General features: G+C 42.1%; 1 protein-coding gene across 1 annotated transcript; it reads left to right on the top strand.

Annotated features, from left to right (window-relative positions):
- Positions 1-14,970: 14,970 nt before the first annotated feature.
- Positions 14,971-19,829, top strand: INSL3 (insulin like 3). The gene is made up of 2 exons (XM_075264176.1): positions 14,971-15,166; positions 19,500-19,829. The coding sequence occupies exons 1-2, from the start codon at positions 14,971-14,973 to the stop codon at positions 19,769-19,771; spliced, it is 468 nt and encodes a 155-aa protein (XP_075120277.1). The 3' UTR covers positions 19,772-19,829.
- The last annotated feature ends 4,804 nt before the right edge of the window (positions 19,830-24,633 follow it).

A 24,633-nucleotide genomic window follows, 5' to 3' on the forward strand; every position in this document is an offset into this window, starting at 1 on the left:
GAAAATGAATACTTTGTGGATAAAATGATGTTTCAATAGTTTCTCATTTACATATCACAAAGTTGATAAAATCTGTGAAATGGCTGTCGGGTTAAAATGCTCACTATACCCCTTGATAAATTCTGTCAGGAGTGTAGGTTCAAAAATAGGGTCACTTTTAACCTTAAGGTTAATTCATATTTTGCAATTATGTTGTGTTTATGTCACATTTTTCATAAAATCAGCACATTTTTACATAAAGACTTATCAAATTTACAGGAAGTCTTTACAATACAAATGTACTCATGTGACCTATAACACAGCGCTGAGAGTCATACCAGATTCTGTAGGCATGATGAAAGACTCTTTGTTTGCTATGAAATGAAGTCAGACCTGTCAGACCATACAAGACACAATACAAAAATGTAAAAATAAAATTTAACTAAAAACATTACAGGAATGTAGAAGAATCATTGCACTTTGTACGGATTAGATGTACAATGACAATATCTAAGTGTACATATACAGTTTATATTCAAGACACAAAATATAAACTTTCTTCTAGCTTTTTTCTTAACCTTAGCAGGCTCTACCATCCTCTCTTCGCCAAAGTTTTTTTATGGGCAGTGAAGATATTCAGAAGTATAACTTTAAAGGGCTCTATCATTGGTATATGGTTATTTGAGAAATGCATATGCTTGAATAGCCTTTAAAAAGACTATTCAGGTGCTACTACTTGATTTTTCAAAGACCCCAATGTTTTTATTACATATCGTTAAAACCGATATGTAAATGAGCCCCTCTGTGCACCCTGGGCGTTCCCACAAGCCTTTCATCATAGGAGTTCTCCATAAGAAAATGGCGCTCGGACATGCTTATTGCGCATGCCCAAGAATTCAACTGCGCACACTCGAGAATACAGACGCTGAAGGCGTGGATTTTTTCGAGCCTCTAGTTCAGGACTCCTTATTAGAAATGAGTGAGTAATGAAATATTCGATATTCGTTTCAGGTAGCCCCTCAATATTCAACCGAATATTGAATCCCATTATAGTCTATGGGGAAAAAATGCTTGTTTCAGGGGAAACCACTATTCGACTAATGAGAATCACCAAGTCCACAATGACACCCCAGGAAATGATGCCAACACCTCTGGAATGCAACTGGGACAGCAGGGGAAGCATGCCTGGGGGCATCTGACACGCCCAAGTCCCAGTATTACCCCACTATCACAGCCTATCAACTAGACACTTTCCACACTTAATAGAACCTCTATGAAAGTGGAAAAATACTTGGAAACCTTCTTTCTAAATTAATATGGACAGAAACACAAATTTAAACCTAAAGAAACATTAGCATGCGCTCATCACAATCCCTGACTTGATAGCTGCATTAAGCAGGGTGCAGGCTACAACGTAGATGAGGCCCGAGCACCAGGAACAGGTGTTACAATGGCTAGCGGATAATGCTTCCAGCTGCTTTTCCACCAGCCAGTCAGCCACTTCCTCCAGTCGTGGTCATACCCTCCTTGCTCCCAACATGTCCAATCTTCCCAGCAGAGTCATCCCACCCTAGCCCCCTCCCAGGAGCTACCAGAATAATTTCTGTGTCCTGATGCCCAATCACTGGAGCATCCGCCCAATATACCTGCTCCATATGGGTGTGAAGCTGCCGCTCTCCTTGCGCTGGTTCAGACATCTATGTATCAGCGTAGGCAGCGTAGCGGGAGCAGCAGCGCGCGGTCGGTCGGTAAGTATAATAACTCTTTTTTTGGTTTATAATAGGCCGCTGCCTGCTGGAGTATCTACCAGCAGGCAGCGGCCTATTTACCAACCTGGACCTGCTCACTGCCGCCCCCGCTTCCCCTTGTACTTTAGGCCGCAGCGGGCGGTAGTGAATAGGCCTGGGCCAGGCCGCGATCCCACTACCGCTATTATTATACTCGGGGGTCTTTTCAGACCCCCGAGTATAATAATCAGAGCCCCAGGGGAGGTGAGAGAACATAATAAACAGTGTTACTCACCTCTCCAGGATCCAATGTTACTCCTAGCAGGCTTCGGGGCTATATGGTAATGTGTCAGACATCACGTGGTCTGGGATACTACCATATAGGCCCGAAGCCTGTGCTAGTAGTAATAGCCTGTTACTGCTAGCACAGGCTTTGGGTCTGTATGGGAACAGGCTGTTACTGCTACCACAGGCTTTGGGCCTATATGTTACTGCTAGCACAGGCTTTGGGCCTATATGGTAATATCCCAGACCACGTGACGTCTGGGCATTACCATATAGGCCCGAAGCCTGCTAGGAGTAACATCAGATCCCGGAGAGGTGAGTAACAGTGTTTATTGTGTTCCCTCACCTCCCCTGGGGCTCCGATTATTATACTCAGGGTCTGAAAAGACCCCTGAATATAATAATAGTTCATGGGTGTGCAACTGTGGCGCATAATAGAGCTTGAAGGGTCCACTGTGGCCCCTGTAACCTCTATTATGCCCCACAGCGGCCTCCCTGCAACCTCTATTAAGCCCCACAGTCTATTGTGCCACTGTGGGGCATAATATAGGCTGCAGGGGCTGCTGTGAGATTATATATATATATATATATATATATATATATATATATATATATTGTGTGTGTGTATATATATATCTATATATATCTATATATATATATATATATATATATATATATATATATATATCTATAGGGGTTGGATGTGTGGAGAAGTGAGGAGTCAAAGATGTCTGTGTTTCAAACTTTACAGAGTCAAGTCACGGCTGGAAGAAGTGGTCATGGAGGTCCAAAGGGAAGAGATGGGAAATGTGGGAAGACGTCTCCTGTGAGTATTACTGCACAAAATATCATATTGCATTGTATTTATTGTAATGTTGTAATTCACTGTAATGGTACTGCTAGCGCCCCCAATCCCCCCGCTGTCTGAGGCGGATGATCAAAAGATGAACAAGCCCCCCCCCCCCCAACTCAATACGGGGGGGGGGGGCGTCTTTTGATCGTCCGCCTCAGGCAGCAGAGAGGCTAGGTTCACCACTGGGGCTGGGGTGGCCTATCTCCTTTCACCACCCAAGATTCCTGGCAGGGGTTCTCACAGAGCCTGCTCTGCCGTAACATCGACCCCAGTTGTGAGCTGGAAACGCTGCAGCACTGGCATGGGGAGATGTCAGCAGGTCGTGCTGAAGCTCATCAGCTTGTGCAACAGAAAACACACTGCCCCCGAGGTGAGGGATGCCATCCTAGAGGAGATGGCAATGTGGTTTTCACCGATGCACCTGGGCCCAGGCACGGTCGTGCTTAACAATGGCCGGAACCTGGTAGCGGCTCTGGAGCTTGTCAGACTCAAAATACTTTCCATGCTTGGCCTAAGTTTTCAAGTTGGTGGTGCAAAGGTTTTTAACCCCTTCCCGACATCCGCCGTAATAGTACGGCGCTGCCGGGAAGCACTTCCCGCAAACCACAGTACTATTACGGTGGCTGCATGGTGCGCACACAGAAACTGTGTGCGCACCATGCGCTGCAGGTGTCAGCCATATGTTACGGCTGACAATGCCCCGTAACACCCGTGGTCCGATCGCGGGTCCAATCGCGGGTGTTAACCCCTGATATACCGGCGGTCAACATGACCGCCGGCATCTCCGGGGTTTCACTTTGTTATGGTGCCGATCTGGTGCCGGGTTTCGGGGGGTGCCGGTGTTCATAGGGGGCAGCCCGGGGTCTGATCAGTGACCCCGGGTCTGCCCCATCACTTACCCCCTCCACGTACCTGGTTGATCCTGCCGTAAAGGAAGCTGTCAGCCTGTGCGTCTACACAGGCTGACAGCTTCCTATACACTGCAATACACGTGTAACACGTGTATTGCAGCGTATATCTAGCGAAGCAGTGATCAGCCGTTCACTGCTTCAATCCCCCATGGGGACAGAAAAAAAAAAGTTGGGAAAAAAGTAAAAATAAAAAAGTTTAAATAAGTTTAAAATAAATTAGAAATACATAAAGCCCCAAAAATCCCTTTTTCCCCATATAAAATGTTTTATTATGTAAAATAAAGAAAAATAGAAAAAAACATTACATATTTGGTATCGCCGCGTCCGTAATAAACTGAACAATAAAATTAAAACATTATGAAAACCAAAATGGTACCAATAAAAAGAAGAGGTCTTCCCGCAAAAAATAAGCCCTCAACCAGCTCTGTCTATCGAAAAATAAAAACGTTATGCCTTTCAGAAGATGGCGATGCAAACATAATTGATTTTTTTCCCTAAATTGAATTTTATTCTGCACAAATAGCAACACATTAAAAAATAATATAAATGAGGTATCGCCGTAACCGTACCGACCCGCAGAATAAAGGTAACACGGGAAAAAAAAAAATGCTAAAAAGCAATGCCAGAATTGATGTTTCCTTTTACATCCCACCCAGAAAGAGTTAATAAAATGTAGTCAATAAGTTACAGGCCACAAAATGTTGGCATTGAAAAGTACATCTAATACCGCAAACACCAAGCCGTCATATGGCCACATTGCCAGAAAATAAAAATAAAAATCTAGCTTGTACAATGTGAAGACAAAAACCCTAAAAGTCGCCAAATCATTAGGACGTAAGTGGCTGCGACTAGAAGGAAATGTATATGCTGTGCGAGCGTTTTCAGGAGACACCCCATATTTAGAGCTTATGAGAGAGAATACACCAGCGCTGACCCCCCAGAATGCCCCTCTTCCCCATCCGTGTCATAGGAGCGAGTGGGAAAATAAAATGGGATTTGGTGTACCCAATTTACTCCGCACAGCTTACACATTTACTTCGGGGTTACTAATGCTCACTACATCACTTGATAAATTCTTTGAGGGGTGCAGTTTTCAAAATGGGGTCACTTTCTAGAGGTTTCCACTGTTTTGACACCTCAAGGGCTTTGTAAATGCGACATGGTTCCTGAAACCGATCACAGCCAGATCTGCCCTCTAAAAGCTCCTTGGCGCGCCTTCCCTTCTGCGTCTCGCTGTGCATCCATATATTAGTTTACACCCACAAGTGGGGTACTATGGTAGTATGCCTAATAAATTGTGGGGGGTGTTTTCTCCTTTAACCCCTTGTGAATGTGCAAATTCTAGGGCTAAATGAAAATATTAGTAAAATAAAATCAAATTTGAAAATTTCACCTCCATTTTGTATTAATTCCTGTTAAGCACTTATAGGGTTAAATTACTAGGTATATGTTGTTTTGGCTCATTTAAGGGGTGCAGTTTTGAAAATGGGGTGATTTATGGGGGGGGGGCTTTAATACAAGGGTCTTTCAAAACCCCTTCATAACTGGATTAGTCCCTTTAAAAAATGGGTTTTGGAAATTTCTTGAAAATTTTGAATATTGTTGTTTCACTTGTAAACCTTCTAATGTCCGTAAAAAATAAAAGGGCGCCTAAAGTTTGATGCCGACATAAAGCAGAGATCTGGGACATGAGATTTATGATATAATTTTGGCGGTCTGACTATCTGTATGTAATGTACATCATTTCAAACTTTATAAAATGCATATTTTTCTAAATTTCGACCAAATTTCCTATTTTTTCATAATTAAACACAAAACATATCAACCAAAATTTACCACTAACATGAAGTACAATGTGTTATGAAAAAACAGTCTTAAAATCACTTTGGTAAGTTATTGCCACATAAAGTGACACACGTCAGTTTTGAAAAATCAAGCTTGGACAGGAAGTCAAAAAGTGCCATCGGCGGGAAGGGGTTAAAAATCTACCCCAATGTGCTTGAGCTACTGCTGAAAATGCGCCGCTTGTACGCCCACTTTTGTAAGTCTACATTTGCCACAGCAACGCCTACATCTGCCTGAAACCTGGCTGTTGTTGTGCGACGTCACCACACGCTGGAACTCAACATACCATATGTTGAGCAAGGTGTGTGAGCAGCAGAGACCTTTGATGAAGTACCATCTACAAAACCCAAGGGTTCCTCAAAGTCCTCAAAGTCAGCTCCCTCAGTTTCTGCACCATGAGTGGCCATGGATGGCACTTATGTGAGATACTACACGTCTTTGAGGAGTCCACCAAGAGGGTTAGCTGTGACGACGCATTAGTGAGCGTAACCATCCCGCTGCTCTGTGTGATGCGAGAATCCCTCATTGCAATTAGGGATAACGCATTGCATGCTGAGGAGTCTGGGATAAGCAAACCCATCACAGCTAGATACTCAGAGCACACTCCTGTCAGCTACTCAGTGTTGAATGACAGAGGAAGAGGAGGAGGATGAATGGGCAAATGATGTCATTCTCACACACGAGGCTAGCGGGGAAGTTCAGTGCGTCCCATTACTTCATCGCGGATGGGGCGAAGGGGAGGAGGAAATTGAGAGTGACCCTTCCGGTGGGGGCAGCAAAATCATGCCAAGTAACACTCTGGCACACATGGCTGACAGCCCGTACTGGTGGGGCATTCCTCACAGCTCAGCATCATCGCTGGGTGGTAAGGAACACCAATTCTGACAATACAAGGCTATGTTAAGTCCGGTCAGGGGGAGATATTGGTGTCGAAATTAATAGAACTGATATCTCCAGTACCAGTGCACATACAGCTAACAGTGAGCTGAATTCAGCGGTATAAAACTGCACATTCATGAGGGCATGGAATGTCCTCTTTAAGCCAGTAAGAGGGATATGCAGCAAAAGCACCCATCAAAGGTGCAGAAGAAATTTAACACCAATGAACATACAAAGTGCCTACATTTCTGATATTTTACTTCTAGTAGTTCTACTTTGTAGAAATGAAAATGTAGCGCCCTACAGAGTGGGTCACTACAAATGTCATCTTATGTGATCTATACTGTGTACTGTGAAGGTATAGTGAGATCCAGTCAACCTGTTAGCATACACAAAGTTCCACAGACACTGTCCCTTTAGGAAAAGGGGTGGAGCTACAGAATGGAAGAGGGTCTCTCTTTCAGTTCCAGGTCAGAGAGTGCAGGAGAGAGCAGGTGTGTGGAGGTGCAGTGTGTGCTGCAAGCCGCATGGTGTACACAGCACAGGAGGCCGGAGACCTGCAGAAGTGAGACAAGACCTTGCAGGGACGGAGCTGCAGTCATAGGACCATCAATTCCTAACTAGTGTGAGAAACACTTAGAAAATTGAGAAACTCACTGGACCGAGGCATAGGGAATGCAAGATTCCTGGAGGCTCAGTAACATACAGAGTTGGGGTGAGTGTCTGCATCCAGCATCCCAAAGAACTCATGTTACCTGCTGTCCAGAAGGGGGATCTACCCAGTTGTACTTAACCTCTGAGCTCCTGGAACCCAGGACCAGAGGAAATCTATTAGAGAGTGTGAGCAGCAGAGGAAGGCTGAATCATACTGGTGGTAAAAGGGAAGACTGGCATCTCACTATACTGGAGCAAGGTGAATCCTCCTGTAACATCTGTTATCTCCTGCTGACTACAGAAGTAAACTGTGTTTGGTTAACCCCTGTCTGGACTGTGTTCTTTCATCGATCCTCTGTTACTCCTCCTGGAAATCATCCCTTCCTCACCTATATCATCTGGCCCTGGGACCTGTCCTGGTTGGGGAGGGTATAACATCTGGCACTGCATCACCACCTATTCCCAGAGGCCCTGCCTACAGTGCCCGGCTTCACCTCAAGCCGAAACCCCAACTGGCGTCACAACAAACTTTTATTTTTCTTTATTTTTCTTTAATCCATTTTTGCTTAAAACTCCCCTTTTTCAAGGCGCTGCCGCCCCCGGTGTCAGGTCTGCTCGCACCGTGAATCTACATAGGCCGAGGCGGGGCAACTCCAATGCAGTGATTCTTCTACTAAACACTAATAAACACCAAATAACTTTTGCCTTGCTTCTACCTTGCTACACAATTTCAATGGGAATGATCAACCATCTAATGTGTATTTTATATTCGACTGACATTTGTTTGGACTATGTCAGGGAAAAATTTACTGGATGGGCTGGATTTCCTCATCCAGAATACAGACAAGTTCAGATAAGATGAAGGTTTGTATGTAGGACAGATTCAGTAGGTATACAGTTGGCCAAAAAGCCATTGAATGTGTATGGTTATCTTTACTTCGTGGTTTGCTTGCATCTTCTTGCACATGCTACTAAAGAAGCAATAATTGCGTGTTATACACTGGTCTTGATGTGCTAGCAGTAACAGCCTGTTTCCATACAGGCCCAAAGCCTGTGCAAACAGAAACAGGCTATTACTACTAGCACAGGCTTCGGGCCTATATGGTACTGCTAGCACAGGCTTTTGGTCTATATGGTACTGCTAGCACAGGCTTTGGGCCTTCAGTATATGGTAATATCCCAGACCACGTGAGGTCTGGGACATTACCATATACGTCCGAAGCATCTAGGAGTAACATCTAATCCCGGAGAGGTAAGTAACATTGTTTATTATGTTCTCTCACCTCCCCTGGGGCTCTGATTATTATATTCAGGGGTCTGAAAAGACCCCCGAGTATAATAATAGTGGCAGTGGGATCGTGGCCTGGCCCCGGGCCTACTCAATGCCGGCCATCGTGGCCTATAGTACTAGGGGAAGCGGGGGCAGCAGTGAGCAGGTCCAGTTACTCCAGCAGGTAGCGGCCTATTATAAAACAACAAAAAAAAAAAGTTATTATACTTATCGACATGAGTGCTGCTGCCGCCGCATCCTCTTCTCCCGGCAGTACACTGCGTCTTAGCGTAGGGGTGTGTGATGACGCCGCCTATGCTGATACATAGACGTCTGAATCAGCGCAAGGAGAGCAGCAGCTCGCCTTGCGCTGGTTCAGAGAAAAAAAAGTGAGGCACCCCCCTTCGATCCACCGCCCGAGGCGGGTGCCTCACTTCGCCTCATTAGAGGTGCGGCACTGCATACAGCTGGCGTAAATGATAATAAGCTGTTCCATAGCCCCTATCATCAGTTTGTGAATTTTTTATGTCAAAAGTGGCATCAATTCTTAATCAATCTGACCCATAATGTGTTATAAACAGCTTTATTAATACAGGACTGGACAATTACTTCATTTAAAAGGGTATTCCCATGTACATAACTATTTTTAAATTTGTAGATAATTAAAAGTTAAACATTTTTGCAAATATTAAACATTTTGTAGAATTTTAAAGATTTTCTCTAAATATCTTGTGGTCGCAGATTTGTTGTCTTGATCAGTTGCTAGTGGATACGACCATAAATGCAGGAACTTTCTAAGGTCAGAAAATCAGCCATGATGTCCTTATTGTGACCGGGATACCTTCTGATACATGTAGCGTCCCTGCCTGATAACCAAGGTACAATAAGAAAATCATGGCTGGGTTCCTGACAAGTCCCCGACCATAAAAAGTTTCTGTATTAGTGGTCGTAACCATTGGCAACCGATCAAGATAACAGACTGTCACCACTTACGCTAGGTTCACACCAGGGTTCGGCAGTCCGTTCTGTGGTTTCCGTCTTGTGCATACAGAAGACAAAAACCTTTCAGACCGGGTCCGGCCTGTTGGTATATACATATATGCAACAGATATAAACTTATTGTATTATACTGTGTTGGAAGAACTTACAGCTTCCGGACATTAGATGGCGATGTTATTATTGTTATGTGCTGAATAAATGTAATGATAAGCTATGGACACTTGTCTGTATCTCAAAATGCTGCATATCTATGGTTAAGGTCCTTTCCAGTGTATTCCTCCATATTGCTGTATAGAGATGCTGTATGTTACCTCATGTTCTGATAAGTAAACTGAATATTAACCCATATAATCTACTCTGAAGCTTTCTTCTGTGACTGCACTCTGCAACAGGTTATGGGCCCAGGCACAGGCACAGTACCCAGGCACCCAGACAACCCAGACAGACCCAGGCACCCCAGCAACCAGACCCAGGCACCCAGAGAGACCCAGACACCCCAGACACCCCAGACAGACCCAGGCACCCAGACAACCCAGAGACCCAGACAGACACAGCACCTAGGCCTAGCAACCAGGCAGAGAAGACAAGAGGACTCTGTGAATGCAAAATAATTCTCCAGAACAAGTCTCTACAACCAAGTAAGATAAGTTAAAGATGAACAGCAGCTCAGAGCTCAGACTTACAGTAGCTAAGCTGAACAATGAGAACTATCAGTTATGGAAGTTCAAAGTGGAGATGTTGTTGTCTAAGGATGATTTATGGGAGGTAATCACCACAGATAGACCCAATGAGAATGATCAGACATGGGAGAAGAAAAACAGACAAGCTAGAGCTACAATCAGCTTATTAGTGGAAGATGATCAGCTCATTCACATAAGAAATGAGAATACAGCAATGGGAATGTGGCAAGCTTTGAGGAAGTTACATGAAAGATCCAGCTTAAATCACAAGTTATTTCTGCTAAGGAAACTGTACAAGATGAGATTAAGTGCAGAGCAAGACATGCATGAGCACATATACTCCATGATGGAAGTGATAACACAGCTGAGATCTATTGGTGAAGATATTCAGGAAAGTCATATAGCAGCGATATTATTATGCAGCTTACCAGATTCGTATACTGCTCTGATAAACGCTCTAGAAACAAGACCTGAAGCAGAGATTACACTAGAGTTTGTAAAGACCAAACTCATAGATGAATACCAGAGAAGGAAAGAGCAAACCAAAGAATCCACAGAAGAGGTTAGTGGGAATGCTCTTAAGGTTACAGATAAAAAGCGCCACAACACAGAAACAAGAGAGTGTTTCAGATGTAAGAAAAAGGGTCATTTAAAGAAAGATTGTACTATATGGAAAGCAGAACAACAAAAATTACAACAGAGAGACAGTAAACAGAAAGTGAAAAGCTCCATTTCTATCTCACATGCAGATCACTGCAATGGTACGTTTAAAGCAGCTGATAAAAAGTCATCATCATCATCATCATCAAGCTGGTTTATTGACTCAGGAGCAACAAGTCACATGACAAGTAATAGAAGTTTCTTTACTGAGCTTGATTTAGATAAGAAGGAAGCCATTTATCTTGCAGATGGGAGCAGAATAACAGCAGAAGGTATTGGACAAGGAATGTTGATCTGTTCTGATAAATCTGGAAATAATGTAAAAGTCCTAGTAAAGGATGTATTGTATGTTCCAGGACTAGAAGGAGGGTTGTTATCCGTAAAACGTCTAACAGATAAAGGACTCACTGTAAAATTCAAAGATGATAAGTGTACAATCCTAGCAGGAGACAAGGTTATAGTCAGTGTAAATGCAGGAGAACAATTATATCATCTAGACACAGTACAGGAACAGGTGAAGTTATGTACACATGATCACAAGAATTGTATTCATGTATGGCATAGACGTCTAGGACACAGACATCCTGAAAGTATAATGGCATTACAGAAGAAACATTTGACAAAAGATCTATTAATATCTAATTGCTCAATGACCATGAGGTGTGAATGTTGTATAAAATCGAAAGCTACAAGAGTGTCAATGTCTAAAGAAAGTGAAACAAGAAGCAAAAGACCACTTGACTTGGTACATACTGACGTATGTGGACCCATGAAAGTGACCACATCAGGAGGTAATAGATACATGGTGACTTTCATAGATGACTATTCAAGATACACAGTCATGTACCTAATAAAGAACAAAAGTGAAGTTTTCAGTAAATTACAAGACTATGTGACAAAGTCGAGTAACAAGTTTCAAAGGAAGCCAATCATCATTAGAAGTGATAATGGAGGTGAATTTACAGGACACCAAATAGAAAACTACTTAAAACAGAATGGAATAGAGCATCAAAAGACTGTTCCATACACACCTGAGCAGAATGGGGTAGCAGAAAGAAAAAACAGAACTTTGACTGAAATGATAAGATGTATGCTGACAGATTCCAAACTACCAGAGAAATATTGGGGTGAAGCAGCAATGACGGCCACTTATCTGCAAAACAGACTTTTTTCAAGGAAACTGAAAAAGACCCCATATGAACTATGGCAAGGTAATAAACCAAGTGTGAAGCATTTAAGAGTTTTTGGTTGTAAAGCCTTTGTGTTTATTCCAGAAGAGAAACGATCCAAACTTCAAAACAGAGCCGTAGAAGGAATATTTGTTGGATACTGTGAAAACTGCAAAGGATACAGAATCCTAGATCCGAAGACAGACAGAGTTACAGTGAGTAACAGTGTAACATTCATTGAGGATCTAAATGATGACATAATGACATCACTGGAAATGAGAAATGATGAAAGCATAAGTGATATCAATGCAGGAATATCTGATGAGAAAGAAGTGGAAATTGCCGAAAATCAAAACACTGAAAGTAAAGAGATACAAGAACAGGCAAACAATGAACCAAGACGTTCAATAAGAGAGAACAAGGGAAAACCACCTGTACGTCTTTCATACAAGGCGAGTACAAACAAGATATATGAACCTACATCTTGGGAAGACATATCAAAACTTTCAGAAGAAGAAGCTAACAAATGGATAAAAGCAACAGAAACAGAAATGAAATCCATGCGTGATAATAAGGCCTGGACACTGACAGAATTACCAGAAGGAAGAAAAACTATAGGATGTAAATGGGTTTTTAAGGTAAAATATCAAACGGATGGCACAGCTGAACGATATCGAGCGAGACTCGTAGCTAAAGGTTATACTCAGAAATATGGAGAAGACTATGATGAAGTTTTTGCACCAGTCGTCAAACATACTACAATTAGAACCTTTTTTGCAGTTGCAGCAACAAAACAAATGCAATTGAGACATCTGGATGTAAAGACAGCGTTCCTAAATGGAGATTTAACAGAAGATATCTACATGGAACAACCTCCAGGATACAAAGATAAAAGAAAACCAAACATGGTTTGTAAGCTACAGAAAAGTATCTATGGTTTAAAGCAAGCCGCTAAAGCCTGGAATGATAAAGTCACAGAAGTGCTCACAAATGAACATTTTCAAAGAAGTAAAGCAGATCCATGTCTATACACAAAGAAACTGGGAGACAGATGGATCTATGTACTGATATATGTGGACGATATTTTAGTTTGTTTTGAAAAAGAAAGGGATGTAACAGAAATACTGAAAATTCTGGATCAACATTTTGAGATCAAAGATTTGGGAAATGTGAAACAGTACCTAGGGATTCAAATAGAAAGAGAAGAAGATGGAAGTTATCTTCTTAACCAAAGTCACATGATTCAGGACATCATTGAAACATTTGGATTGAAAGATGCGAAACCAATAAAGTCTCCAATGGAAATCAACTATCTGAAGGAGATGAACAGTAAACAAAATATGTTGCCAGACAACGAACAGTACAGAAAGGCAATGGGAAAATTACTGTAACTTGCAACTGTTAAAAGAGCGGACATTGCAGCAGCAGTAGGAATTTTGAGCAGAAAAGTGTCAAAACCAAATAAAATGGACTGGAATGCCGTGAAGAGAACTATCGATGTTAAACTAAAACTACCTGCAAGTAACAAATGCATTTTAACTGGATACGTGGATGCAGACTGGGCTGGAGATACACTTGACAGAAAATCTACCAGTGGTTATGTTTTCTTACTCTCAGGTGGACCAATTAGTTGGGCTAGTAGAAAACAATCAATAGTGACACTGTCGACAACAGAAGCAGAGTATGTTGCCGCAGCACAAGCAGCTCAAGAAGTCTTATGGTTGAGACAACTACTGACAGACTTAGGAGAACAACTGTTGGAACCAACAAAGTTGTATGAAGACAATCAAGGTTGTATTGTTCTTGCTCAGACGGAAAGAGTTAATCCAAGAACAAAACACATTGATATAAAGTTTCATTTTTTGAGGGATTACCAGGAGCAAGGAATGCTGAAGTTAGAGTATTGTCCAACTGAAGATATGACAGCCGATATTCTTACTAAGGCATTGAATGCTGAAAGACATCAGAAACTGATGAAGAAATTAAGTTTGACTGAATAAGTCTTTATTGTTGAGAAAGGGTGTTGGTATATACATATATGCAACAGATATAGACTTATTGTATTATACTGTATTGGAAGAACTTACAGCTTCTGGACACTAGATGGCGATGTTATTATTGTTATGTGCTGAATACATGTAATGATAAGCTATGGAGACTTGTCTGTATCTCAAAATGCTGCATATCTATGGTTAAGGTCCTTTCCATTGTATTCCTCCATATTGCTGTATAGAGATGCTGTATGTTACCTCATGTTCTGATAAGTAAACTGAAGATTAACCCATATAATCTACTCTGAAGCTTTCTTCTGCGACTGCACTCTGCAACACGGCCGTGAGCGGCGGTGAGCGTTTTATGCTCTCCGCCGTGAAACCGTTTTTTTAATATCGGACACAGAGTACTGCATGTCCGACTCTGTGTCCGATTTAAAAAAAAAACGGTTTCGCGGTGGAGAGCATAAAATGCTCACCACCGCTCACGGCCGGACATCTTTCAAACCCATTCAAATGAATGGGCTTGAAACATGCCCGCAGGTTTCCGTCTCCTGCCTCTGTTTTGTGCAGGAAACGGAAACCTGCAGAACGGAGTGCCAGACGCAGATGTGAACAAGCCTTAAGAAAGTTAGAGAAAATCTTTAAAACTTTGCAGAATTTTTAATCACTTATATTTGCAAACATGTTTAACTTTTAATTATCTGCAAATATAGATATGATTATGTACATGGGAATACCCCTTTAAGGTTCTAGTAACAGTTACATTTTATAGATCAGCCATGATATTGGATAAACAGAAGGCTTCTAAGTAGATATAACCAAATTCCCAATGACTTTGCATGTTCTAAATAAATAATAATATTGCATCACCACTTTGCAGCTGTTAAACCCAAGGTTGTCCTTGCTTGTTCTGAGTGTTCCTTTACAAGGAACCCTTACAAGGTTATTTCCTAAGATGTAATATTCTTAAAGACCTTGAAAAGATAATGGTTAAGATCATATTTATAAGGCAGTTGGTCCATTACACCCTTCAGCAGGTCAGCCAATAGACATCCTACAAGAGCCATGTGTCTCCGTTTCTGCCTTTGTTTCCTGCTCATTGCCTGTGTTATACCTGGTTTATGTCAGGCATTGGAAGTGGGAGATGGTGGGATAAGGCTGTGTGGAAGAGATTTCATTAGGACAGTTGTAATGTCATGTGGAGGATCCCGGTGGAAGAGATATTCCCCTGAGCTTGGACAAGAAAGACTTAATCCTTACCGTAAGTATTATTCTGTTATTTTAACGACAGTTTTCTGTCCGTCAAATCCATCAAGCCCCCACTGTAGAAGAGGTCATTCTGCAATTGTGATTCTCTTAGAGTAGAAGATACTTAATTCATTTAGAAGAGCCAAGACAAGCCAACTACTTTAGCAAGGGTGTTTAAGTGTAGGCCTAGGGCAGCATACTCAAAACTTGGATCCTGGGTAAAGGAAAGCCTACCTACAATATTTGTAGGGGGGAATGGCTTTAGAATATCCCCATAATGGAAGAGAACAAAGAGTAGCTCTTCTGTTCTTTAGAGTTGTACTGATCACTCAACATACATGAACCTCATGCCTGATCATCATCGTGTGAAAGGGAGCTGTTTCTCATTCATTTTCTATCTCCATATGCAACCCCAGCCCAGCAGTTGGGCATCAATAATCAATGCCTTACACATGTAAAGTACGCCGCCAGTTGTTGTCCCAATTACATTTGACTCTAATACTTAAGTTTAATCTTCAACAAAAAAAAAAAAATTACAACTATAGGGGTTGCATATACGACTGGACCCAGAAGCCAAAGGGGGCACAGATGTCAGCCTCAATACACTAGGGACAGATCTTCTTTGATTTCCTATATGATTTTCTTTGACAGTTTGTTTAGCATACATTTATTAATTCCTGCCCTGTGGTGCAATGGAGTGAGAAGATCTATGATATACAGCCTTCCACTGTCAGGATTAAATTAACTCTTTCATGGCAAATAAAAAGCACCTCACCATGTATAGGAAATAATTTAAAGTTGTACCAACACTATATCATTCTCTTGTGCATTAATATAAATAAATGTAGATCTGAAACTGTTCCCTAGTTTCATGGTTGTAAGGTTGAACCAAAAACTCACAAACATTGCCACTCTTTCACGAGTGGGACCTAAACTATAGTTTCTGTATGACTAGGTTCACACTAGCACTCGCTCTACATTCGGGGATTCCATTCCTCATTCTGCTTGAAAAATGCTGTATTTTTCAGATGGAAACTGGACCGAAACCCCGTGGACCACATTATGTCTATGGAGTCTGCGGCTTTCCTCAGGTAGCCCCTTTTTACGCAGACAGTGCATCCGTTTTTCGGGTCATCAAACAGACCCAAAGATCGGAAACCCAAATGCTAATGTGAACCTAGCATACCTCCCATTGATATAGAAATGGAGAAGGAACGGAGAAGATTGACAGCAGAAATCCACTACATGGCCCATCTAATCTACCCTTCATATAATTTCCATTTTATCTTAGTATAGACATGTTTATCCCAGGCATGCTTAAATTCACTTATTGTAGATTTCTCAATCACATCTTCAAGAAGTTTGTTCCAAGCCTCAACTACTCTTTCAGTGAAATATTTCCAGACATTGCTTTTGATCTTCCACCCAAGTAATCTCAAATTGTGTTATCAGAGGAGAATGCCACTTATAAACTCCTATTTTTCTGTGATCACAGTGGAACACTGATTCCAGAAAATTCCTGTCTATAGCAATCACTCATTGGTTATGTTAAATATCTTGTATTTGCCGGTGAGACTTGTGTCCACTGTTAAATATCCGTACCTGGCCTTGAAATTGTGGGATAGACTTGTGTCACGTGTTGTAGGCCTTATCCACGATAGGAAGAAGTCAGCTTGTTATAAATCAGTGTAGAGGTTTATTAATATCTTGAAGGAAAACACAGGAACAGGGAAAATGTCCAAAGAACACAAATATCAGTCAATTGTCAATAGCTTACATCTTCAGAGAAGTTAAATCATCTGGATATCTTGTAGTTACAACTTGGTTCATGCTTGTCATCTGGTTGGTGGACTTGGGCTGGTTACGACGTCCATGGATGTCCATCTGCCTGGACCACCCACCCTGGTGTTCCCAAAGACAGACCTCCTGGTCTTCCCCTGGTCTTCCCAAAGACAGACCATGGATGACGACCCCGACGTGTGTGTCTGTCACTCATTTATGTTCATGAGAGTGGGTGTTACCTTCCATGTTACAGCTATGTAAGGAGATTTCTAAAATGGTCTACTCTAACCGCACCCATGTCCCCAGAATATAAGACTATGATGTCAGTAGAGTGTTAACCCCATGTCTGCTAGAGAATATTGTAAATATATAATATTTAACAGGTTAACTTTTTTTTTTTTTGCAGTATAATCAATGTAGATTATTAGTAACACATAGACTTGTGCTAACATGGATATGCTTCAGATAACATTGCTGTTGAATGGAGAAGGAACAACCATAGAAGGGCTGTTTCTTCCCCCATTCACGTTGCATTGGACTGGGCTACACAGTGCTTCTTTACTGAAGTATTGCATGCAGGTTTGAATTGCAGTTATTTTTTCTATATACATAATATATTTCACTTTACAGTGACTGGAAAACACTGTGTTTACGCCATGTGGGGCTCCGGCCTAAATGTGCATCAAGTATAATGGGAACACTAGTCAAGATTATGGACATGTACATTTTGTAACAGCAGATCATTTTACTATACATAAACCTTAATGAATAAGTGGCAGGAATATTCATATACATTGGATCAATTAGCAGATCTCTGACATAAGACACATGGTCTAATAACTTTGGCTAGGTTCACATCTGCACCAGCGCTCCACCTGACATTTTGCTGAAGAAACTGCTGGAAATTGGTGCAGAGAAAAGTCCTGCACAAAGGACTTTTATCTCCGTTGCTTTCAGTATAAAAACCGTGGACACCTGATGGAAACCCGGCAGATGCCATTATACCTTATGGGTTCTGCTGGTGTCCACATCAGTCAAGCTCTCCAACGTTCAAGTCTCCCAGTGGACCCGAATGACAGAGAGCCCAGCACAGTTGTGGACTTAGCTTTATTTGGAACTTTTGTACCTTCTTCCACCAAGTATTTTTACTGTAGATGAGCAATGAGTATGAAAGTGTAGCACTGTAAAACTAAGAAGGTACTGAGTCGCCCCGGCTCGGCCTATGTAGATTCACGGTGCGAGCAGGCCCGACACCGGGGGCGGCAGCGCCTTGAAAAAGGGGAGTTTTAAGCAAAAATGGATTAAAGAAAAATAAAAAGTTTGTTGTGACGCCAGTTGGGGTTTCGGCTTGAAGTGAAGCCGGGCACTCTAGGTAGGGCCTCTGGGAATAGGTGGTGATGCAGTGCCAGATGTTATACCCTCCCCAACCAGGGCAGGTCCCAGGGCCAGATGATATAGGTGAGGAAGGGATGATTTCCAGGAGGAGTAACAGAGGATCGATGAAAGAACACAGTCCAGACAGGGGTTAACCAAACACAGTTTACTTCTGTAGTCAGCAGGAGATAACAGATGTTACAGGAGGATTCACCTTGCTCCAGTATAGTGAGATGCCAGTCTTCCCTTTTACCACTAGTATGATTCAGCCTTCCATTGCTGCTCACACTCTCTAATAGATTTCCTATGGTCCTGGGTTCCAGGAGCACAGAGGTTAATTACAACTGGGTAGATCCCCCTTCTGGACAGCAGGTAACGCGAGTTCTTTGGGATACTGGATGCAGGCACTCACCCCAACTCTGTATGTTACTGAGCCTCCAGGAAGCTTGCATTCACTAGGCCTCCAGGTCCAGTGAATCTCTCAATGTTCTTAGTGTTTCTCACACTAGTTAGGAATTGATGGTCCTATAACTGCAGCTCCTTGCCTGTGAGGTCTCATCTCACCTCTGCAGGTCTCCGGCCTCCTGCGTTATCACACCATGCGGCTGCAGCACACACTGCACCTCCACACACCTGCTCATCTCTCCTACACTCTGAACTGGAACTGAAAAAAAAAAAGACCCTCTTCCAGTCTGTAGCTCCACCCCTTTTCTTAAAGAGATAATGGCTGTGGAACTTTGTGTGTGCTGACAGGTTGACTGGATCTCACTATACCTTCACAGTACACAGTATAGATCACATAAGATGACATTTGTAGTGACCCACTCTGTGGGGCGCTACAGTACTACAACCTACTACAACCTACACAGATTTATTATTGTGGTTACAAATAGATGCTGACATAAATGTGCAGCATCTTAGGTGCATTTTGACATATCTAGTTGGAGCTCAAATTTTACCATCTGCTAAGTGTGGCTTTTTGAGAAAATGGTGCGCCACAATAGAGTTCTATAGCTCTGTCTCAAAGGAACCCAACTAATAGGTGGCATAAACACATATTATAATGTGTAAAAATATGCCAGGTTTATCATCCAGTATCAGATACTGTGATAAATCTGGTGCATTTTCAAACTGCCTGTCCAAATTTATATTGTCTAACTATAAGTAAATCATAAAATTTCTCATTCTAGGAGATTTCCTGGATTGGTTGAATAAAGATTCCTTGGAGGATCCTGACCGTCTCAATTCAATTTATGGAGAAGTCCGTAGAGCTCCAAATCCTCCCTATTCCTCCCTTCAGAAGAATGATCCAACTATGGAGCAGCTGCAAGGGGCCTTATATGATCCTATAACAAGTGAAGAACAGCAAGGTGTCGGTCTGCGGATGAAGAGGAGTGCAGGACCGGCTTTATCCTGCTGTCAGAGAGGCTGCACTAAGACAGAACTTATGAAGTTCTGCTAACATAGCTTTCACCCTATATATATTCTTGCTGAGTACTAGCCATTAGCATAAAACACTTTGCCATCTCTATTATATCCTTGCTGTATGATATTCTATACTTAACCATACAATTAAACCTAATACTCTGCTTATTCTTGATGTAATGTATTTAGTCATGGGAGATGGTGGTGGAAGCTACATCTGAATGGTCTTCTCACTGCCTCATATGTTCTTGGGCGAGACTAGAGAAAACATGAATTAGGCTAAGGCCCTACGTTGCGGAAACAGCTGTTTTTGCTGCAGATTTTGCTATGGTTTTTTGAACCAAACATACTTCTGCCTTCTGCTTAATCCACTTGTAGCTTTGGCTCAAAGACCACAGCAAAATCTGCTACAAAACTGCTTTTCCACAATGTAGGATCTTAGCCTTACATATGGCAGATTTCTTGTAAAAAATGTCTGCAACTGCTCCATTTCTCTTAAATAATGCTCAGAGATTTTCAAGTACATGTTGAAGAAACAATTCAAGTGTAAAAATCTGATGTCAGACACAAAAATTCAAGGAACAAACCCAACAAGCCATATGTGAACCTACTCTTATTTTCTATTTATGAAGCAGTGTGACAGTCGTACCAACCAGATTCCAAATTTTTTTAGGACAGGTATAAAAATGTGTGATCTAATTTGTTGGTGTTAGAAAAACAGATTCTGGGGCAGACTTACTAAGTTTTAGACAGTACAAATTTAGATTAGACAGTTGTAAATTGTGCCACATTTAAATTATGATAAATCTGGCGCACTTTTAGGCTATCTAGTCTAAGGCACACCCACTTTCTGTATAAGCCATAAATGAGTCCAAAAAGTGTCTAAGGGCTAGTTCACACAGGGATTCTGCGGTGCATATTCACGGTATCCCGTTGCGGCTTTCTGCTCTGGATTAGGCCCAAATGAATGGGCCTAGTCCAGATGGTGCTGTCGCGAGGCAGACGCCGAGGGTGAATCAGCCGTGGAATCCACCTAAAGAAAGGGCAGCTCGCTTCTTTTTTCTGTGAGCGGCAACATCCCGCTCACGGAAAAAAAGAGCGCTAGAGGTCTACAGAAACCACTATTGTGAGGGGGCCGATTATGAAGTGGATTCAGCACCAAAATCCGTCCCCTCTTGCCCCGTGTGAACGGGGCCTATGGCTGAGGCCCCACGTTGCGGAAACACAGCTTTTTTTTGTTGCAGACTTTTCTGTGATTTTTTGAGCCAAAGCCAAGAATGGCTACAAAAGGAATGGGAGATATATAGGAAGTTCTTATACGTCTACCTTCTGTTCAATCCACTCCTGGCTTTGGCTAAAAAAAACGCAGCAAAATCTGCAAAAAAAAAAAAGCTTTATTCCCGCAACATGGGGCCTTAGCCTAGTGCTAAGACCCACGTAATGAGCATTGCGTCTTTTCCTGCAGGATTTTTCACAGTAAGTCTGCACTTTTCCTCCACGGACTTCCTGCTTCAATTATATCTGTATGGAAGATACTGGCGTTTCCCTAGGTATCATTGACATGCTGCGATATACAAAAACGCAACGGTTTTTGAAATCACGGCATGTCAGTTTCAGATTTTTATCTGCAGTTTTTATGTGTGGGTGGGATTAGCCAGAATCTCATCCACTTTGCAGGTACTGTAAAATACTGTGGATTTTGTGGCCTAAGGGTGCATTCAGACTACGTAACGCCGGGCGTGTATGAGAGCCGTACACGCCGGCATTACGGCAGACTGCCGAACACTTCCCATTCACTTCAATGGGAGCGCTCGTAAACGCCGCTGTTACGAGCGCTCCCATTGAAGTGAATGGGAAGTGTTCGGCAGTCTGCCGTAATGCCGGCGTGTACGGCTCTCATACACGCCCGGCGTTACGTAGTCTGAATGCACCCTAAGGCTGAAGCAAAATGCAAAAATGCTGCATTTTATACTACCTGCAAAGTTGATGATCCCACCCTCACCCTCACAATGCAGAAAAAAAATCCACAGTGGAAAATCCCAGCATGTTAATTATACCTGCGGAAACACTGGCATTTTCTCTATTAATAGTTGCAGAAAGTCTGCAGAGGAAAACTCTGTGAAAAGGTAATAGAAAGCACTGCAGGAAAAAATGGGACATGTTTTGCTTTTTTTTCTGCAGCCTTTTGTGCTGTGTTTCACTATGTGGGGTTTTAGCCTATAACATTTGATAAATGTGTCCCAAGGCATGCACGACTTCAGAATTCTGGTGTGTTTTGCTTAGATAGGGCTAGTTCACATACATACAGATAAAGAGAGACGCGGCGAAAACCATCGCGGTCGCGACTTTCCCCTCCTATGTCAGCTCAAATGAATGAGCCGACATAGGAGGATGCTGCTGCTAGGCGGAATCCGCAGTCCAGCGGATAGACCACCATTGTAAAGGGGCGGATTTTGAAGCGAAATCCGCTGTCAAAATCTGCCCCTGTGTTCACGTGTGAACGAGCCCTAAATCTCCTCCTTTTTGTTTGAACAGTTTTTATGTACATAGCCACAATAGATAACAATATTAGTGAGCAAAATAATACTTCTTACTGAAAATTAGAGTTTGTTCATGACGTTTGCACATGTCATATGGTCAACATAAAATGGAAGCCATCACAATGTTTCATAAAAAATAATTGACAATAATCTCATAGGAGCATAATGTGATTTTCCAAAAAAGAATACTATGATGTATGTATCTCTCTTCCTTCATTCACCTATCACTAAAGGCCTGACATAACACAGTTTATGAAATAAAGTCTGCATTGTACTAGGATGTCTAATTTTTCATACATGGATCAGATTTTTTTTGCATGTGTCACAAAGCAAGGTACTTGTGTCTAGAGCTATTGGAAGCAATTCCTGTGCTTTCCAGGTATTTTGAAATATGCAAGACATCTAATATCTTTAACCAGGGGCATAACTAATATTCTATGGGCCCAACGGCTCCTCTACCACCCCACAGAATATCGTTTTGATCTGCTGGCCCTAGTGGCATTTTGGTGGTCTGAAAATATATTTTTCTCAAAAGTTTACAAATATGATACAGCTAGCAAGAACAAAGTCTCAGGCTCAAGAGTTTAAGGCGGTATGCACATGATCGTGTGCATGTTGTGAACCTTGATTGAACAGCACGGGTGGTACACAAAGATGTCACCCATGTGCTGCCAGTGCACCAGCCATGCTTCCAAGGCCCCATTCATTGGGGCCAGTGAGCACAGTCCACAGAACGGACAGGAATAGGACTTACCCTGAGTTTTGCTCCCGGTCCCATATACTGGAGTGTGACAATACACAGTGGTGTGTATGGGGGCCATAGAAATTAATGGGTGAGTGTGCTAGCTGGTCGTGTCCATGAGGCCTAAATGACCAATTTTGTCTTTATTTGTTCCGACACAAACAGCAGCATCAAAAATAAAGGGCACCTGTCAGGTAGTTTTTTTTCCCCCATAAACTATTCCTAGCATGTGCGACATCAAGTAATGACCTTTCCAATGGTTCCCCTCACTAAGATTTCTGTTGTTGAAAAGTCAAGTTATAACCTTTTAAAATCTTAGATTGGAATATGAAAATTAACCTTAACTTGTCTTGGGCAGGGCACAGCTTCATTTAGTCACTGTGCTAAATCACACCTTGTGCGGCAGGACTGACATGTACCTCACTGATGGACCCTACCTCACTGTCAGTCTCATTGGTTTAGTGTGATGAATTAATACAAAACAAATATCAGGTCTTATAATCCACAATTACAAAAAATACATAGAGAACACCAAATAATAATACCAAAGAAACCAAGAATTGTTCTAAAAAATAACAAATTCCACATAATCCAAAATACATCTTTATTCAACCATAATTAAATTTGATAATGTTGCAAACAATTAAAAACGATTAATAAATAGAAATGAGTGAATAGTAAAATGTTCGAGGTTCGATATTCATTCCGAGTAGCCCCTCAATATTCGACTACTCAAATCGAATATCGAACCCTATTATAGTCTATGGGGGGAAAATGCTCGTTTTAGGGGTAGGCAACATTCGATCAAATTATACTTACCACGTCCACGAGTGAGGGTCGGGCTGGATCCTCCGAGAAGTCTTCTCCGTGCAGTGTCCCTGCGGCATCTTCCGGCTCTGAATTCACTCACATCGGGCCTGGGCAGAGCCGACTGCGCATGCCCGCACTACAAGCGGGCATGCGCATTCGGCTCTGCCCAGGCCTGATGTCTGGCAGAGTGAATTCAGAGCCGGAAGACGCCGCGGGGAAGCTGAATGGAGAAGACTTCTAAAGGTAGGAGAAGAACCAGCGTTGATTGGCTGACTGTATAGCATTCAGCCAATCAATGCTGGTTCTGCATTGAACTTTTTCATTCGAATAGCCAGTGGTACTCGATCAAGTACGAGTATTTTGAATACCGTAGTATTCGATCGAATACCTACTCGATCGAATACTACTCGCTCATCTCTATTAATAAACAATCTGGTATGGGGTGGTACACAGGAGTAATGTCACAGTTATATCAAAATTATACTCATGATCAGCCAATATAGTATTTTACATTCCCTAATATATAACACAAGCCAAAATAACGTAATCCATATATAACCTATTACAACTTAAATACATATTTACCAATGTAAAAATAAATACCAAGAAAAACCATACAAATACTACAGCTCAGTAGAACTACATGTAGCAACAAGGGAGAAATAAGTGCAAAGTGCATGACTAAGCGTCCCAAACAAGATTCATTATAGAGTAAGCTATGACAAATGCCAACCAGCCATAAGGGCAATGCTCCTGTGACCACACCGACCGGCACCCCAATGCGTTTTTCTCACTTGCTTCTTCAGG

This window comes from Leptodactylus fuscus, chromosome 1 (assembly GCF_031893055.1).
Source record: "Leptodactylus fuscus isolate aLepFus1 chromosome 1, aLepFus1.hap2, whole genome shotgun sequence".
NCBI lineage: Eukaryota > Metazoa > Chordata > Amphibia > Anura > Leptodactylidae > Leptodactylus > Leptodactylus fuscus.

What these genes read in the sequence shown, in the direction of transcription:
- INSL3 (XM_075264176.1), top strand. Translation starts at nt 14,971, where the DNA reads ATGTGTCTCCGTTTCTGCCTTTGTTTCCTGCTCATTGCCTGTGTTATA. An exon ending in AGAAAGACTTAATCCTTACC is followed by an intron (nt 15,167 to 19,499) that starts GTAAGTATTATT and finishes TTCTCATTCTAG; the next exon opens with GAGATTTCCTGGATTGGTTG.